General features: G+C 35.2%; 1 protein-coding gene across 18 annotated transcripts in view; it reads right to left on the bottom strand.

The window, feature by feature from the left end:
* LOC145277807 (uncharacterized) overlaps positions 1–20,608 on the bottom strand; it is a 262,143-nt gene that overhangs the window by 226,510 nt on the left and 15,025 nt on the right. For all 18 annotated transcript variants that reach the window (XM_080129669.1, XM_080129671.1, XM_080129670.1 and 15 more), the window contains exons 3-4: positions 8,529–8,663; positions 6,887–7,033 (exon numbers count right to left, since the gene is read on the bottom strand). In XM_080129669.1, the coding sequence (XP_079985795.1) occupies positions 6,887–7,033; positions 8,529–8,663 (282 nt within the window). The remainder of the gene's footprint in view (positions 1–6,886; positions 7,034–8,528; positions 8,664–20,608) is intronic.

Raw genomic sequence — 20,608 nt, 5'->3', positions numbered from 1 at the left:
TCGTTATTGTAGAACACCCCAGGTTGGTCCTCCAACCACAATGTAACTTCAGAAATCAAGGCTGCATCATCTGGGAAACGCTTTCCTTTCAAAAACAACTTTATGGCTGGGAAAAGGTGAAAGTCAGAAGGTGCAAGGTCAGGAGAGTAGGGAGGATGGGGGAGAATCTCATAACCACACACCCGTGCTTCTGATCTGGCGACATGCGAGTTGTGGACCAGAGCGTTATCCTGCAGGAGGAGGGTACCTTTGCTGATCTTGCCCTGCCTCTTGATTTTGATAGCTTCCCTTAACTTCCTCAAAAGTGAAGCATAATAGGCACCTGTAATTGTGGTACCCTTTGCCAGGAAATCTGTCATCACTACTCCGTCCTGGTCCCAGAAGACTGTGAGCATGACCTTGCCAGCGGAGGGCTGCACCCTTGCCTTCTTTGGAGGTGGTGAGTCCAAGTGCTTCCACTGCATTGACTGAGCTTTGATCTCTGGATCATAGTGATGGACCCAGGTTTCATCCTGTGTAATCAGTCTTCATCATCATCATCATCATGTTTTTTATCACTCCTGGAGGAAGACCCCTCCCTAGTCTGTTATGCATATATCTTGAAAGGTAATCTGCTCATCTTTGTTTTGCCGTTCATATGATGATGATGACGATGATGATGATGTCATTTACACGAGTTCATCGTCTGACCCAGCTGTTTCTTTTCTTATCACGTAAACTAATGCTAAGCATAATTGTTGTGGTTGCAAGGTTGAACAATAATTAGTAAGGAAATACAATGAAGACGCAAACAACAAGATAACGCAATAATAAGTGTATTAAAGAAAAGGTATATTTACAATATGTACAAATGACGGTGTCGAGTCAGAGAGTCTTGGTGGGAGGACATGTACGCTCTTCGGCGTCACTTCCGGTGGCATTTGAGTAAGACACCCCAAGGCCAACCTAGGCTTGCCATTTATAGTGTTATGTTATTCGCATATGCAAATAAGTGGTTGCCACCACAACACCCCCCTCCCAAGATTTGAAGTCACACAGATTTCAATATCTTTTTCTTTTTGGGTTTACCATTAATGTTTCATTCACTTTTCTTTTCCTACCTGATCTTTTAATAGGGAGTTGACCCGGTCGAAAAGTCTGCGCACACTCTAACTTCATCATTCTTTTTCTTTACGTATATGGTGGGGGCTGCCCACTCGCTGTGTTCTATTTTTGATAGAATTCCCGTCTGTTCCAATCTATTTAATTCTTTATCACTCTTTTCCAACCCAGCGAACGGAACATTTCGCTTTTTTCTAAAAATTGGGCTGGCGTTTTCTTTAAGTTCAAACGAGGCCTTGAATTTATTGCAGCGACCTAAGTTAGTCGTGAATGCCTCAGGAAATAATTCTTTTAAATCGTCTTTTATATTTACTGTTGTTGGAGAAGAACATTCTAATTTTTTACAGAATGTATTGATTGGCTTATCCCATAGTCCGAATTTCTCAATTAAATCTATTCCAAACAGATTTTCACTATTTTTCAGTATGAATACTTCCTCGAAATCCCTTTCAATTTTATCGGGAGGACAACTTCTCCTTCAAATTTTATACCACCACCAGTCACCGTCCGGACTGCTTTACTAGTTTTCATCATGGCCGGTTTTCACAACTTTTTCCACGTATTCAGGTTTATTATAGAAACATCGGAGCCGGAGTCGAGTTGTAACTTTATTGATGCTTTAAATATTTCCACTTTTACGTATTTTCGCCGATCTTTGTCAAACTTTGTATTTGATTTTGTTTGCTGTACTCTCTTTCTGGTGTAATCTTTATATCTGCAGCAATCGCTTTTGTGTCCCACCTTCTTACAAATGTAGCATTTTTTCTTCTTATAAGGACAATCTGATTCCCAATGCTTTTCTGCACATCTCTTACAGTTATATCTAGGAAGAGGCTTGTTATATTCTGTACTATATTTATGGTTATTATCTTTGGAATATCCCGTTCCATTGCTTTTCTTTGTAAAGTTCTTGGTTGGTGCGTATGGTTTTCTAACTTTTCTTACATATGCCACTCCGGATTCTTCTATATTTTTTTAATCCTTTTTTAGTGTAATGGCCCTTTCACAGTCCTCTGCTAGTTTCTGTAGGGTTAAATCTTGCTCAGATTCCAGCTTAGACAACACTCGTCTGCGTATTTCTGCATTTTTCGTGGAAACTAACCCTTGAGCAAAGATTAGACATTTAAAATCTTCTACCATTAGTTCTACAAGCTTAAAATTATCGCAGTTTTTATTGACAACTGATACGTATGTCAAATAATCTTGGTTGTCCATCTTTCTTAGATTCATGCACAGCCATCTTTTATGAAAAAGAGATATATTTGGATTAAATAATTCTTTTAGTAATTTTACAGCTTCCATGAACTCTAATTCCGCAGTTTTTTAGGTAATATGTAATCTACGAATTTGCTGTGTTCTGATGTACCCAATTTTCTGAGTAAGAGGCTCACTTTCTGACTATTTGGCCAATTTTTACAGTCCAGTTGAAAAACATCCTCGTATCTTGTGTAGTATGCTTCAAAATTCTTCTCTTCCTCAGGCACATAATGAAATGTGTCCATGCTATTAAAAATAGTTCTACGGGAGAAATTAACACTATCGACATTTTCTCGATTACTCTTTAGTAGTTCCAGTGTTTTAGCAAAACGTTCATCTTGTCTTTCTTCATATTCCAATTGTAGTTTTTTATGCCTTTCTTCCTGTTCCAATTGCAGTTTTTTCTGTTTTAATTGTGCCATTTTCTGCTTTTCTTCTTGTTCCTGCTGCCATTTCAATAATCTGTCCTCTCTCTTTTCCTCGCGGTCAGCCTTTGCCTGTATTTGTGTTTGCAAAAGCTCGTTTTGTGTAGCCTGTGCTTGTAAAAATTGCATGAACATTTTTGATAAGTCTTCCATGTTTTTTTTGTTTTTTTTTCAGTGTGTAGTTAAAAAAAATATTGTACCATGTACAATATACACCGGTTTGGGTTACAACAAAAAAGCAAATTGCTGTAAGCTCCTGTTTTCAATAATAATAATATCGCTGCTTGTAATAATATATTCTTTTTGCGAGTCACGCTGCAAAAAAAAAATAAAACAGGTTTATCTGGAATCACGAAATGGATTTGACTTTCCGTTTTTAGGCACTTACTAATAAGTAACTCTTTCCACAAAATAAAAGTTTAGGTTTTTTTTTTTTTAATCGAGTCACAATTGAATAAATGTATGCAGTACATTTAGTTCTTTGAGTTTTTTTTTCTCTAGTATTTTAGTAATTAAAATACCTCTTAAATTGAGATTACCTTTTTTCCGTGACGTATTGCTGTATTATCCGTTATTCAGTGACAACTTCAAGAAAAAAAATCCTTTCCTTGAATTTTAGTTTTAGCTGTGGTATTTCCTTTTAGTACCGACGTCAACCAAAACATTAATTAAAACGTCCTTTAGTTGTTGTTTTGTTTACGGAGAACAGTAATTAGAATCCACTGGTGAACTTTTTTCGTAGGTTACTTCCTTGCTTTTCGTAATACGGGTCTGACCTGTCGTTTTTGCGACAGAACAAAGTTCGCTTTTCGTTTGCAAGTTGGTCCTTTAGTAAGATTTGTCGTGTAGCGACAAAACAAAATTCACTTTTACATTCGTTTGCAAGTCGGATTCCCAGAAAACGGCGTAAATTGTCGCTTTTGCCACGTTAGAGTTTTTTTTGTTTTTTTTTTCACTTGAGTTGAAACTTCTCTTTAGCGTAAAAGTCGTTTGCTCGTCAACACTTTGCATTCCTTAAAAAAAAAATGGTCAACCTTTGCGTTGTACTTTTTTTTTCTTTTTTTTTTAAATAGTTCTTCGTCAAACTGTTATATTTGACGCTTCATATCTCGTCGCCAACTGTTGTGGTTGCAAGGTTGAACAATAATTAGTAAGGAAATACAATGAAGACGCAGACAACAAGATAACGCAATAATAAGTGTATTAAAGAAAAGGTATATTTACAATATGTACAAATGACGGTGTCGAGTCAGAGAGTCTTGGTGGGAGGACATGTACGCTCTTCGGCGTCACTTCCGGTGGCATTTGAGTAAGACACCCCAAGGTCAACCTAGGCTTGCCATTTATAGTGTTATGTTATTCGCATATGCAAATAAGTGGTTGCCACCACAACAATAATGCATTCTATTTTTCATTGTGTAATCCTTAACTTTTTGTCGCTGCATTATTAAGTGCCCATATTCTGTTACCATATGTCATAACAGGAATGATATATTTCTAGTGCGCATTTTAAGGCCAACTATATTGTTAATATCGTTAAGAATTCCTTCTCATTTTTTAGCTGTGTGATTTGTGACAATGTTGTTGACAAATTCTGGATGAGTAAGGTATTCTCCGTTTATATTGACACATCCGCCTTCGCAGTTAATTTTATTGATCACCAATCTTGCAATCAGGATGTAAAGAAGTTTGTTGAACTGTTGTCACCTTGTCTGGCATCTCTTTCTATAGTCAGCTTTTCACTATCCTGTTGAAGTTTTGCTGTCGCTCCATTGTAAAGATACCAATACAAGTTGATGTAAACGCTGTTAACTCCTTGACGTCTCAAAGCTATGGACGGCTTTTCTGTAGTCTACAACTTGGTATATTAGTTTACTTTTTGAGTTGGCTTACAGCTTAAATGTGATCCATGGTGAAAAATCCTGGTCGGAAACCAAATCGTACTCTGAGCAGGTTTCTGTCAAGTATTTTGCATTCTTCATGGAAATATTACATTAAATTCAATATATTGTTTACTGTTTTCTATTTTTATCATGATATAAAGTATTTTTAGCTACTAATGCCTCAAACTCCTAGATATTTGTACTGATTTATGTGAACAAAAAGCATGGAATAATTTCAGGTAAAAAGTTCAAAATATTTCACTCTTTTTACATGTAATAATTGGTGTGTGTGTCAGAATCAAAAAAAAAAAAAATTGACTCGGAATGATCGTCGACACGCATCCAACAGTAATGATGATAAAGACGCGAGCAATAAAGTCAACATGGACTCGATCAGTAATGCCAATACAAACTCAAACAATAACATCAACATGAACTAAGAGCGATCTACAAAGCCGCTGATGAACGACTCGAGTTTTGTCCTGGGCGAGTGCATTCTCGTACCTCAAAAGATGTCTAGAGAGAGCATACAGGTGTTTTCGTGTATGCCCATCACAATGTGCACCCAGAAAAATTGAAAAAAATCTTCTTTTTTTTTTTTTTTTTTTTTTTGGTATAGATGGCGAAACATTCACAAAGTTCGTACGCCATAATGTGTGTTCACTTATTGTGGTTAAAAGTTCCGGGGAAGTGTATGCAGGGAATTATTTTGATATGTAAAAACTAATATAACTATTTTTTTTTTTTTCATTTTAAACAAAAATATTTACTATCTTTACAAATTATTTTTTTTAAATAATAATTAACAAGTTATTAGCATCTTTCTCATTTTATTTATTTTTTTTTTTTTTGAAAACAACATAAGTGGTAAGAATTTTTTCACGTTATAAGAATGAATAAGAATAGAGCGAATAAGTAAATGTGATTTTGTATTGTTTCTATGAGTACGTGGCCATTATAAGAATCTATAAAACCTGCTCGGATTATCTTCAGAATGGTTTGAGAATAAGATCTTATCTTAAATTCTGCATTTGGATGGAACAGGATTTCAGACTCTCGGGTAAAGGAGTTCTTTCTGTAACTTTGCTAAGAAATAAATCAAAGAGAGATAACTTAGATAATACTAGGCCAACATCTATATTAATAAAATAAGTTGCGTAGGTAAAGGAGAAATATTTAAATGGTTTTATAATTGTAAGGAAAATGTTTACGATATTTATTTCAGTGTCTAGCCTACCCTATTATTTTACCAGGAGGAGTTTTTCAAGTCTTGCTTGGATATTAGAATTATTTGGCTTAATCGAACTACATTGTTGAGATTTAAGAGCTTAGCCCGCCCTACTATTCTACTCATAATAGAGGTCAAGAGAGATGGATATTGATGTATATTAAAATTAAAGGTCTCCAATGAACTTGAACTATAAATATTACATTACTTATATCTCATTTTGTGATGATCATCTTGCATGAAAGATGTTCAAAATGTCATCACAATGGTCGCATTTTTACATAATCAAAACATTTTTATCGTAGGTAAAACGTTTAATTTCAGCAATATCACACTTGTTTCCAGTAAAACCAGAAAAGCATCCCTCCAGGCAATATCTGGTCCTAACATGACAGGCAGAGTTACTACAATGGCCACATCTGTTTAGGCATTTCAAACCGCAATAACCAACTGGACATGCTTAAGAATAAAACAAAAAGTTGAAGAATATTAGAATTATTGAAGAACCTCAATGAAAATGGATTTTAAAAAAATTGAGTAAATTAAAATCTTTAAGAAAAATGTGATTTGATTTAGTTTTATTGTTTTGTTTTATGGCATATCAACGCTTTTGAGGTGATTTCATGACCAAGTCAACCATTTTTCTAAATCTTTTTATGTTTCAAGTTCTTAGTCATCATCATCATCATCATCATCATCATCATCATCATCACACGCTTTAATCTGGTAATTCACTATTTTATTTTCCACTGTTACAGTAGACAACATTGAATCCTCCTTTATATTTTAAGCAACAAAAGCTGAAAAACTATTTCACTTATTTTTTTTTAATGCCATACAATCGTAGCATGCAGTCAGCAAAATGGCAAAAATGGAATTATTTTCACAAGACATATATTTTTTTTTTTTTAATGAAAAGAAAGATGTTAAGGTTTTAAACAAAAATAGGCACATTATCAAAACAATCGACGCGTGATAATTGTTTAACCAACCTGTATTTACAGCAATTTCACACTTCTTTCCAGTATAACCATAAATGCATCCATCAGTGCAATCTCCGGTCATAAAGTCGCATGCTGAATTAAAACACTTTTCGCATCTGCTTAGGCATCCTGTCCCATAATAACCAGCCGTACATTCTCAAGATAAAACAAAAAGTTGAAGAATATTAGAATTATTAAAGAACCTCAATGAAAATGGATTTTACCGAATAAAAATCTTTGAAAACTAGTTTAAGAAATATAAATTGTATTTAATTTGTTTTTTTGGTTGTACATTTATCGAGTGATTTAATGACAAATCCAGTCATTTTGCTAAAAGTTGTTATGCTAACTAATCCTCTTACTTCAACTGTTCTTAATCTACTGGCCCAAGAAATCTCATCTATTATTTCAATGTTGCCAAACAAACGAATATCCTGTTCAGCACACACCTCCCTATAATGTACAAATGTAATCTTCCTCTGAGGTCAAAAGCCTGTCTTTAAGATTCACATCATATATAGATATAAATTTTTTTGTAAACAAAAAAAACTTTGCTTAACACATTTTAAATCTTATATTTCCAAAATAAACTCAATTTCATTAAATGTTCTAATAATAAAAAATATTATTTTTGTAAAATAGGAAGAATTTTAAATATCAATTCTTCCAAAAAAAATAAAAATCATAGAAAATATTATAAACTTTTATTTATAATCAAAACCGGAAGTAACAGGAAGTCTTTATATCCAGAACCTTCTTTGGCCCAACAAGGTTTTCTGTTGACTTATTCCATTGTATTATAATTTTCATCCTACTAAAAAGATTTGTGCACGAGGAATTTTTATGCTGGCTTGTGAGGCTCATATCTGAATAACTTTCATGATAGCTTGCAAGGTGGACTTAGGAATGATTCCCATGCTGACTGATTAAATGAGCATAACAATATTTGTCATGGTGGCTGAAGAAACACGAATAAGAGTAATTTTAAATTCAGATTTGTTAGGTGTAATTAGGCATTATGAATAACTTTTATGTTGCCTCATGAAAACTAAATATCATTAAGTTTCATTGTGTCTATAAGTAAATATTCAATATGTGTGTTTGTTGTTTTTTTTTTGTTTTTTTGTTTTTTTTTTTCATCAAACCTTGTGAATTGAATGCTATAATTACGAAAATTATACGGCATAATCACATTGATACACCAGTTCCCACTGGATCACCGAAGTTAAGCAACGTTGAACATGGTCAGTACTAAAATGGGTGACCATTTGGGACTTCCAGGTGTTGTATGTGCTCTCTGCTTATCTCGGCATTGTTTCCAGTCGTCCTGGACTTCTCCTTGCCACTGAGTTCAAACAGTGCTGATTCAACAGAGGTGTGATTAGGGATTGCACAACCCTTACCTCACAGTTACATGTGCAGCTGCCCCTACAGGGGGTATCCTTTGTCTTTCAAGATTGAACAAAGGCATTCGGGGATTACGAAGATATACAATTCTTTAAAAGCAACAACTGAAGTAACCAATAGTGGTTGAGTAGTTCAGGTGAGAGTCGTGTATTATAGATGATGACGGAAAATTGGTGAATACAGCAAGAAGACAACTACAGACATAATTTAGTTAAACAAATAAATAAAATTAAAAAATACTTACTATTTCGGCATGTTTCCCCTATCCATCCTTCTAAACATCCAAAAGGGCATGTACCATATATGGGATGACAGAACTGCTCTCTGCACTGACCACATTTCAAATCACAATTATTACCATAAAATCCTCGTGCACATTCTGTAAATAAAACCCAAAAATGAAATCGTATTTTCTCATCCATATTATATTATGTATATGCACTAGCGAAAAATGAAGGCATGTTTTAGACTCTTATCTAATCCAAAAATATTTTCATTAGTTGGTAGAATTTCAATTTGCATATTGCAGGTAATTTCACAACAGCTTTTTTTTTTTTAATTTGTCCAAGTTAAGCTGATACAAACATTATTATTAATGTAACAGGTGGTTATGTTAGCTAGTGTGAGTTTAGTGGGAGACAGGTAGTCTATAACAACCAATAAGGATTCAAGAACAAAAAGGTGACTGGTGAGATTAAGAGGTTGGATGGCTAGAGAATATTGAATTGGAGATATAGACGGAGAATGGAAGTGACGTCATATAGAAAGGGAGCTATTGTGAAGATACAGTAGATTCTAGGTAAAAGAGAGTCTGGATATACGTATCAATATATGAATTAATATATGAAAAAAATGGATCTGTTTTACTGTTGCACTTAAGTCGCATAATCTAAATAATATATATTTATTTTTTAAGAACTTACTGTAGAAAACAGTATAATTTCACATAACTTCTTTTTAATCTGTTTCGGTGACTAAGGGGATATATGTCTACTCTAAAATATGTTTTACTTGGAATAAATATTTTCAGAAGGACACTGAACTGAAATAAAATATATTTGTACCTGTAGCGGTTAACAAATTATTTACTATAAGCTAATCAATGCATGCTGCCAACCGATTGGTCAGTGTGGCCGAATAACTTTGGCACCTGCATTGATCCGCTTATAGTAAATAGTTTTGTTAACAGCTACATGCCAATAACACAGTGGAAGGGGGAAAAAAAAGACTAGTCTCAATAAAGTATCGGTATATCAGACAGATTGCTATTTGAGTTTGATTTTGAAAATCTAACAAGAAGATTCTTCATGAAATTTTATAAATGTGGATTCATTTTAGTAAATTATTTCCTAAGAAGATCTTCTTTCAACATATACTTCTAACAGTTTCAATAACAAAAATAAAGTGTTTTTATACATACATGCAGCTGATTTTCCACTTCTGTTATAGTCGCTTCTTTTCATCGAAACTGTTTTGTCTAGTGGTTGCTATAGAAATAAGCTTCTTTTCATAGATAAAGTAATACAAAGAGACATTCGCTGAGTTTTCTTCAGGGTTTTATTTGGAGTGAATGGACTAAGGAGAGTGGGAGACTAATGTTCTGTTAGCTAATTATTTCCTTCTTACTTATTGAAATGAATGACGTGCCCAGAAGGAGACATCAAAGTAAGATTACCTTAGAATATCAGTTTCCTACATTATTGGCAGTGTCTCGTTTGCATGGCTTCCATTGATTTAAAAATATTTGTTTATTTCAGTTGAAAAACGTGACGTCATTCATCATCATTCAACTGTTTTGTCTACCATTTGACCTATTGCTCCCTGCCCCAACTTTATGTCACCCATCTTTCATTCAATCCTGGGAACGATTCTGTTATACAGAGGTGGGTTATCAAGCACTCATTGTGACTCTTGTCAAAAGACACACTAGCTAACTTAATTGCTACTGATGCAGATTCCCTAATATGTAACATAGATGCATTATAACGATAACGATTGTATCATTTCATAGAAACTGTTCAATTGCACTTAAATTCTAGCGATATTCCCCTGATGAATGTTAGTTGAAAAAAATGTTCTTAAAAAATTCCACCATGTTAAAATATCTATTTACTAATGAATATATAAAGTTAGGTCTCTATATATGTTTATATATTTGTAAGTATAGGGGTAATTCCTAAACTAATTAACCGATGATTATGAATTTTGAAACTAAGCTGCTAGGCATAAGGATCCAAATTAGGCTATATTTTAATTTAATTTATGCAAAGGTATTAAAAAGGGGATGGAAGCCTTTTGAGAAAATTCAGATAATTTTGGTGAAATTTGAACAATGTGTATTAGGCATCAATTAATAAATAATCGCCAAATTTTAATTTCTTTTGCATATTTAAGAGAGTTTTAAGTGGCAGAGTATGGATGCAAACTCACATTTTTTAAATCCAAATATTTCAGATTTGCATTACATTTAATTCACAGTAATTAGATTCTAATTAAGCGAGATTAGTTGATTTTAGGCAAGATTAGTTGAATACGTTGAATTGATCTACCTCTGCATTCCATGTTTAAGGATGTGTCCTCTATAGTATTAAACCTGACTGAATGGTTAATTGTAGGCATAGATCGATTCATACCATCCAAAAAATTCCAACAAAAATCATAGTTCTCCTCAGAATGTGCTGCTGCCATCGCGCACATAAATCACTTTTTCCATAGCTACCAACGTAATAGATGCACTGAGACTAAAGCTGCTTTCAGGACTGCCAGCAACCAATGTAAAAGAGTAATGAAAAATGCAAGAGAGCTAGTCCGTTAAATCCAAAGTAGCTGAGCAACGGCTTGGTTCCCACCAGTTTTGGCAAATAACAAACAGGATCCTGAACAGAAGCGTGCGTTCTATCCCAACCACCATCAATAGACCTGAGGTAATCTCGTCAGCATCAGACGAGGCCAAACTATTTGCCAAGAACTTTGCAGCTAATTCTACCCTATGCCACCAAGGCCATCAACTCCCCATATTTCCTCCTATAACAGACAACACGCTATACAACATAAAAATATTTGTGCATGATGTCACCAAGCTAATCAAGAACCTTGATTCCAGTAAACCAACTGGCCCTAACAGCATTCCAATTATAGTGTTGAAAAAGCTTCAACCAGAACTTGCCCCCATACTTACAAAACTGTTTAAGCGTTGCCTTAAGGAGAAGTGCTTCCTAACATTCTGAAAAACCTCATCAGTATACTCTGTATTTAAGAATTCAGGTGATAAGTCATCTCTCTCTCAGTACAGACCAATAAGTCTCCTGTGTGTCATAAGTTGCTGGAATCCATATTACATAGAGAAGTAGTCAACCACCTCAGCAGAAATAACCTTCTTAGTGACATGCAATATGGTTTCCGTTCTGCCAGATCTACAGCAGATGTGCTAACGGTTATATCTCATAGGATTAGTGAATCTCTCAACAAAGGCTTCCTTTCTAGGGCAATTGCTCTTGACATATCAAAGGCCTTCGATAAGGTATGGCATAAGATTTCCAGCTACGGTATAACTGAAAATGTTTTCTCAATTATTAAATCATTTCTCTCTAATAGGCTCCTAAGAATAGTGGTTGATGGGCAGAAATCAGAGGCCCACAGTATTAATGCTGGAGTCCCTCAGGGGTCCATCCTGGGCCCAATCCTCTTCCTGATCTACATCAATGATCTCCCAAAACACATACTTAAATCATTCGTTGACATCTATGCTGATGGCACAACCATCTATGGCAACACATCTAAGACCGTAAATGACAAAGTTTTCTCTGATTCTCTCTCCTCTGATCTTGAGCGCATGGTACAGTGGGGAAAGAGGTGACTGGTTACTGTTAATGCATCTAAAACCAAGCTCCTATCTTTACATCATCAATGCTCTGATCCCCATCTGGCATCAGTTGAAATGGATGGCTCTCGTCTAGGGGAGGCTCCATGTTTTGATAAGCTTCTGTGATTGACCTTTACCCCTGACCTGAAATGGAACACATACATCAAGTCAGTTGCCAAGGTCACTGGAAAAATAGTAGGATCCTTCTACCGCTCCAGAAGATGCAATTTGATGCAATTCTCTATCTATATAAAAGCCAAGTACATCCAAGGATGAAGTACTGCTGTCACATCTGGGCTGGAGTTGCTAAAAAAAAGCCTATCCTGCCTTGACAGAGTACAAAATAGACTCTGTGGCTTAGTGGGGGATGCCCTTTTCTCTTCCCTGCAACCTCTCTCCCACAGAAGAAACGTTGCGAGCCTATCTTTGTTTTATCGTTATTTCCATGGCAAATGCTCGTCTGAGCTCCAATCTCTGGTCTCCCCCTCGCTAATCTTTCAAGATAAACATCCGTCTAGCTGAAACCACTGTCAGTAATTTTCCCCACTCTTTATCTGTGCCAAAATCAAAACGCAGATTCCATGAACAAAGCTTCTTTCTTAGAAGTGCACGCCTGTGAAACGCTCTTCCGTTGGCCTGTTTCCCACCTGACTACAACTTAGATGTCTTCAAGTCCAACATAAACAAATTTCTGATGAACCGCCCCCTTAAGTAAGACACTTTATCAAATCCCCAATACTAACGATTACTACGATACTATCTCATTGATTACTGTACACTCAATAAGCCTTATCCCCGAGTGGCTTTTGGGCCTGGATAAGTGGTGACTACCATGTAAAAAAAAAAATTTCAATTTCTGCTTGAGAAACTTTAAGCTTAAGCCTTACATTTTAGACATTTCTAAGAATCAAAATAATGAAATCAGTTTTAATCAAAATTAGAATAAGGATTCTAAACATGATTCAGCAGTATTATATCTGAAGTTCAAGTTTCGTAAGGGAACCTAAAAGTGAGGCAAGTTAGAGCAGAGAATGAATTCTACTCACACTGAACTAGATATCTATCTATCTATCTATCTATCTATCTATATCTATATATATATATATATATATATATATATATATATATATATATATATATATAATTTAAAGGAGATTAGAATAATAGTCTAAAGAGCTAAGTGTATTTTAATGTAATAGTGAAATTACTAGTTTAATTAAAATACAGGAAATGCTCGTTGTAATTTAGATATATAATATATATATAATATATATACATATATATAATATATAATATATATACATATATATATATATATATATATATATATATATATATATATATATATATATATATATCAATCACACAGAATACATATTTATTTCTGGGATTGAGTTATACTTTTTTAAAAATCCATTTTAATTCTACTAAATTTGTAAATAACTGAACAAAATATCCCTCATTTATCTATAACTCCATTTCTATCGCTCCCTCTCATTCTATTCTGATTCAACCACTCTTTAATATTTCTTTATGTCTTTGTGAACATTTACAGAAAAGGGGACTCTTTTTTCTCAGTGTTTCCATCTAATTTACATAATGTTTACATGCACCACAAACACATAAGTAGGTTAGATAGCAAAATAATAAGTCTCTTTACTTTTATAAGAGAAGTAAAAAGTTATAAAAAGATTTAGTTATGCAAGAAAAATGTCTTAACACATGTCATTGTTTAGGAATTGAACTCAAAGTAGAATATATATATATATATATATTATATATATATATATATATATTATATATATATATATATTATATATATATATATATATATATATATATATATATATATATATATATATATATTTAAAGACATCGTTAAAAACAGCAATAATCTTCAGCTTAATTTTTTTTTTTTTTTTGAATGATCATTTTTGTGTTAAAATCAAAAACATTCCATATATACCACAAACGTTTTTGATTCCTCATCGAATAATCATCGGGCGAAAAAAGTAAATGAATAAAAAAAAAATAGTTACATAAAGTGAGAGTGTTTTTATAGTATTCTAGGAAAAAAGAAATTGACAATTTTAAATTCCGTGACACCAGAATAAAAAAATTTAAAATACTGGAAGCTATTTCCAACTCACTGATTTAATGTGCCTATTTCTCTGCTGTCTTTTTGAATTTTTCTTTTTTCTCTAGTTTTCTTTCTTTTTTTTTTTTAACCTTTTCACCTGATGATGATTCTACGAGGAATCCAAAACTTCTACAGTACATATGGAACAGTCGTCAAAAATATCATTCAAAAAATAAAAAAATAAATAACAATGTATAATTAAACAGATGTCTATTGCTTTAGTAATAATAATAATAATAATAATAATAATAATAATAATAATAATAATAATAATAATAATAATAATAATAATAATAATAATTCTGATTTTGTTTATTAACGTCTCTGGAAAGGGATGCGATTCATTTCCAGAGGATTTCTCTCAATCTCGGCTCCAAACCAGGGCTTCAAAGATCAAGGGTTTTTCTAAGGATGCTGGTGGTACCTACAATAGCAGAGGTCTGAAGGCCACCTAAAACATTGGGGATTTGTATTTTTTTCAATTGTCCTTCCAGACGACTTGATACTACTTCTAGTGTACCAACTACGACCGGGATTATTTGCCTTATCTCCAAGGCCAATGGAGCATAATTGCTCCACTTCTCGTTCTCCTTCTCTCTCACATTCCTATCCCAGAGTACTGAAAAGTCTACAATCTGCCAGTTTTTTTGAGACTTTGTCAATGACGACCAAATCCGGGCGATTATGTTCCAATTACTTGGTTGTTATGACACTTTTGTCCGACCATACCTCTACCTTACCATCCTCACTTGTTCTCACTTCATCAGGCACCTCCTCAAACCATTTTCCAGCACACTTCACCCCAACCTTCTTACACACCTTCCAATATATCCAGAGTCTCATGCGATCGTGTCTTTTGCGGTACTTTCTCTGGGCCAGTCCACTATGCCCTGCCGCAAGGTGCGCAATTGACTCTGAGGTCTTACCTCAAATCTGGCATTCTGCAACAACTTCCTCTCCTAAAACCACTTTTTTGAACAATTGTGTTCCTAATGCCTGCTCTTGTGCTGCACAAATAAAAGCTTCAGTACTCTTAGCCAGATACCCAGCTCTAAGCCATTGAGATGATTTTCATCGGCCACTTCTGCTATATCCTGGAAGGCCCTTCCATGCATTTTCTTCCTAGCCAGTTCCTCTGCCCTTTCTCTATTCATACATTTCACATAATCAGCCTTGGTCTCACATACCTCCACTTCATTGGCCACAACCTTAAGCATTCACTCCTCACTTCTAGCCACATGCTCCTTCAACGACATCTCCTCGGTTCTCACACAATCTTTTACACTTTTCAATCCTCTCCCACCGTCTTTCCTCCTTTGATACAGCCTTGCTACACTACTTCAAATGTGAAATATACCAAACATTGCTAAAACTGTTCTTGTTTTGATATCCATGGCATGCAACTCCTTGTTAGACTCTTCTAAAATCCCCCGACTTTATCTCAAAATACTGACTGTCCATGCATTCACTGCTTTCATTAGGTTTCCTCCATACAGTTTCGACTTTGCAATTTGTTTCATTCTTCTAAGATACTCCTTCCTTACTTTTTCCTTCATTTCTCTGTTCATGATGCCTACACCCTCCAACACTCTCAAATACTTATATCCTGTATCTTCTATTTCTTTCATGATTTCTCCATTTGGCAGCACTATTCCATTCGAATGAACCTTTACTCCTCTTTTCATCACTAGCAACGCACATTTACTAATCCCAAACTCCATCCCAATGTCTTCTGAGTATATCTCCACAAGTTCTACCAGTCTCTCCATTTCCTTTTCATTTCTACCGAATATCTTCAAATCATCTATAAACAATAGATGGTTGAGGCGTCTGTCACCAGATCTCAAGTTATACCCCAGTTTTTCTCTCTTCAAGGGGATGCTCAGTGGCATCATTATCATTACAAAAAGAAGTGAAGGTAACGAATCTCCTTGGAATATTCCACATTTAATGCCAATTTGCCCCATCACCTCTCTGTTTGCTGTCAGCACCGTTTTCCATTGAGCCATACTTGTCTCCAAAAGCCCTACCACATTCTCAGCAACCTTCATCATCAAAAGTCTTTCACGTATCCATGAATGAGGAACCATGTCATAAGCCTTTCTGTAATCGATCCATGCTATACTCAGATTCCTCTTCTTCTTCTTCTTTGCATCCTGCATTAATGCTTTATCAATCAGTAGTTGCCCTTTGGTGGTATAATAATAATAATAATAATAATAATAATAATAATAATAATAATAATAATCTATATATCTATAAAAGTGAAAACGTGTATGTATGTGTGAGGACATTTCTCAATCTATATACTCAACGAATTTTTTATCTATAAACTTGAAATTTGGTATATAGGATATTCAGACATGTGGGGAAATTTTTAATCTGTTTTCATCTGGAAAAAAGGGCTGCTAATAGGTCACAATTACCAAATTGAGGGTCGTCGGATTTTTATCTGTTTGTCAATTGTTTCACGACTGCATATGTGCGATCAAGAAACATGACAGCTTCTTCATGTTAAGAATAAGATGTTTTGAAAACACTTTTTAAAGATCGTGTCAAGCTGGTGTAATGGTTATCATGGTTGACTCAAGGTCTTTAGGTTTGTCGACCTAGTCCACAAATTCCAAAATTTCATCATGACAAGTTTCAAGAAAAAATACACGATTAAACCCGGTTCTCCAACTTCCAACGTAGACCCCTACTACCATGTCTCCTTCTCCAACATCAGGGGTCTACGTTCTAACCTTCCAGAGGTTGAAACCCAATTACAGGAGACTAAACCAGACCTTTTATTTTTAAGTGAAACTGGCATTGGACAGGCTATTTCCCTAGATGAGTTTGCAATTACAGGATACTCTAACTTAACTTCTAAATCTGACCCCCAAGATCGCCATGGGCATGGAATATGTGCCTATATTAAAGATAGCTTTCCATGTGGTAGGGACATCTCCAGGGAAGATCCTAACTTACCCTATATGTGCTTCCGGGTTGCTTTAGCTCACACTACTGCATTTATATTTACTCTCTATCGCCCCCACAACAGCGGAGTTACTATCTTTCAAAGCATATCTGAGAAAATTGACCAAGTCCTTTCTACTTATCCTTCAGCTAACATTCACATATGTGGAGACTTCAATGTTCACAACGTCGAATGGTTGACCCACTCAAACAAGACCGATGATGAGGGGAGGTTCTGTCATGATTTCTCCATTGCCTATGACCTCACTCAGATTGTTCAGGAACCTACCCGTGTGCCCGATAATGACGGCCAGTATGCGAGCCTACTAGACCTTTTTCTCACAACTTGCCCTGAACTATGTTCAGTTTCTGTTCTGTCGCCTCTTGGATCTTCCGACCACTCTGTTGTATCAATTAAGGTAAAAATGAAATGTAATAAGTCCCCAGACGTACCACTTCATCGTACAGTATATCGATACACTAAGGCTGACTGGGATAGCTTCCGTACATTTATATCTGATCTACCTCTGCATTCCATGTTTAAAAAGGATGTGTCCTCTATAGTATTAGACCTAACTGAATGGTTAATTGTAGGTATTGACCATTTCATACCCTCTAAAAAGTTTCAGCAAAAACCTAACAGCCAGCCATGGTTCTCTCCAGAATGTGCTGCTGCCATTGCGCACAGAAATCACTTTTTCCACTGCTTCAAACGTAATAGATGTATGGAAACTAAAGCCGTTTTCAGGACTGCCAGCAACCATTGTAAGAAAGTAATAAGGAACGCAAGAGAGTTGTATGCTCAATCTGTTAAGTCCAAAGTAGCTGAGCAGCGGCTTGGTTCCCACCAGTTTTGGCAAATAGCAAACAGAATACTGAACAGAAGCGTGTGCTCCATCCCAACTATTATCAATGGACCTGAGGTAATCTCGTCAGCATCAGACAAAGCCAAACTCTTTGTCAAGAACTTTGCAGCTAATTCTACCCTTTGCGACCAAGACCGCCAACCCCCAATATTTCCTCCTGTATCAGAAAACACGCTATGTGATATACGTATATCTGTACGTGATGTTGCCAAGCTAATCAAAAACCTTGATTCCAGTAAAGCAACTGGCCCTGATGGTATTCCAATTATAGTACTCAAAAAACTTCAACCTGAACTAGCGCCCATACTTACAAAACTGTTTAAACGTTGTCTTAAGGAGAATAGTTTCCCATCTCCCTGGAAAATCTCATCAGTATGCCCTGTATTTAAGAATTCAGGTGATCGCTCATCCCCCTCTCAGTACAGGCCAATAAGTCTCCTGTGCGTCATGAGTAAGTTGCTAGAATCTGTGTTAAATACAGAAGTAATCAACCATCTCAACAAAAATAACCTTCTTAGTGACACTCAATATGGTTTCCGTTCTGCTAGATCTACAGCAGATGTCCTTACAGTTATATCGCATAGGATTAGCAAATCTCTCGACGGTGGCAATCTTTCTAGGGCAATTGCTCTTGACATATCTAAAGCCTTTGATAGGGTATGGCATAAAGGTTTACTTCATAAGATCGCTAGCTATGGTATAGCTGGAAAAGTCTTCTCAATTATTAAATCATTTCTTTCTGATAGGTTCATAAGAGTAGTAGTTGAGGGGCAAAAATCAGAAGCTCACAGTATTAATGCCGGTGTCCCTCAGGGATCCATCCTGGGCCCAACTCTTTTCCTGATCTACATTAATGATCTTCCAAATCATATCCTTACATCATTTGTAGACATTTATGCTGACGACACTACCATTTATGGTACCACATCTAAGACAGTAAACGAGCAAGTACTCTCCAATTCTCTCTCCTCTGATCTTGAGCATGTAGTACAATGGGGAAAGGAGTGGCTGGTTACTTTTAATGCATCTAAAACCAAGCTTCTCTCTTTACATCATCAACATTTTAATCCACATTTGTCATCAATTGAAATGAATGGCTCTCGTCTTCAGGAGGCCTCAAGTTTTGACAAGCTTCTGGGCTTGACCATTACTCCTGATCTTAAATGGAACACGTATATCAAATCTGTTGCCAAGGCCGCTGGAAAAATGGTGGGATCTTTCTATCGATCCAGTAGATATCTCACTGCTGATGCTATTCTCTATCTATATAAGAGCCAGGTACGTCCAAGGATGGAATACTGTTGCCACATCTGGGCAGGAGCTGCTAGAAAGGACCTGTCCTGCCTTGATAGAGTTCAAAATAGACTTCGTAGCCTCGTAGGAGATGTCCTTTTCTCCTCCTTACAACCTCTATCTCACAGAAGAGATGTTGCGAGTTTGTCTCTGATGTATCGTTATTTTCATGGAAAGTGTTCAACTGAGCTTCAATCTATGGTCCCCCCTCGCCAAACTTTCACAAGAAACACTCGTCTAGCTGTAAACACTATCAATAATTTCCCCCACTCTTTATCTGTGCCTAAACCTAAACATAGATTCCATGAACAAAGCTTCTTTCTTAGAACTGCACGCCTGTGGAATTGTCTTCCGTTTTCCTGCTTTCCGGCTGACTACAATATGGTTGTGTTCAAGTCTAAGGTAAATAAGTTCTTGATGAGCCGTTCCATATAAGTTATTAAATTTACCAAATTTTCATTACTAATGATTACTATATTGACCAACTTCTACTGTACACTCTTTAACCCTTATCCTTGAGTGGCCTCTGGGCCTTGATAATGTGGTGATGCCTTTGTAAAAAAAAAAAAAAAAAAAAAAAAAAAGGTTTTTGTTTCTATCTCAGCTCCAGTATTTTTTTTTTACTTACAAGAAGTGAATTGTTTAGAAAAAAAAAAACATAATACTTGCATGCACATGCCTCAGTTTCTCTATTAATTAAAATTGTGTTGGAGCTTATATATATATCAATAAAGAAAGAAAATGATGATATAAAACTATATATTAATATATAGAGATTTATTCATTTATTCAATAAGGGTATACATTAATTAGGGGTGTATGGTAAGTGAGAACATTTTATATCATGGTATTTCGAAGAGGTAACATAATAGGAGTGCAACATCTGACGGTAGTTACATTAGGGGCGAAATAAAATATTGAGGCTGTTTGAGGGAACTAAATTGATCTTTGTGCTGTAGGAGAAGAATAGTTTTTATTATATAATGCAGGTAGATGTATAACATTATGGGTTTGATATATGTGGACAATATGTTTGATTAAACACTCGGGGAGAATGTAGGGTACGTAAATTAAAGGAAGAGGCTTAATTAATCATATGTTTTAATTGGTTATAACTATGGAAAGGGGATCTATACTAGGTCGGTATATTTTAGAGAAGGTATCTGAAAATATAACAGTGCTTAAAAGAAATATAAATTATTAGA

The sequence above is a fragment of the Euprymna scolopes genome, chromosome 6 (genome assembly GCF_053919585.1).
Source record: "Euprymna scolopes isolate OS-2025 chromosome 6, ASM5391958v1, whole genome shotgun sequence".
Classification (NCBI taxonomy): Eukaryota; Metazoa; Mollusca; class Cephalopoda; order Sepiida; family Sepiolidae; genus Euprymna; species Euprymna scolopes.
The sequence above is the reverse complement of the archived record's forward strand: the minus strand, read 5'-3'. Positions and strand labels throughout refer to the sequence as shown.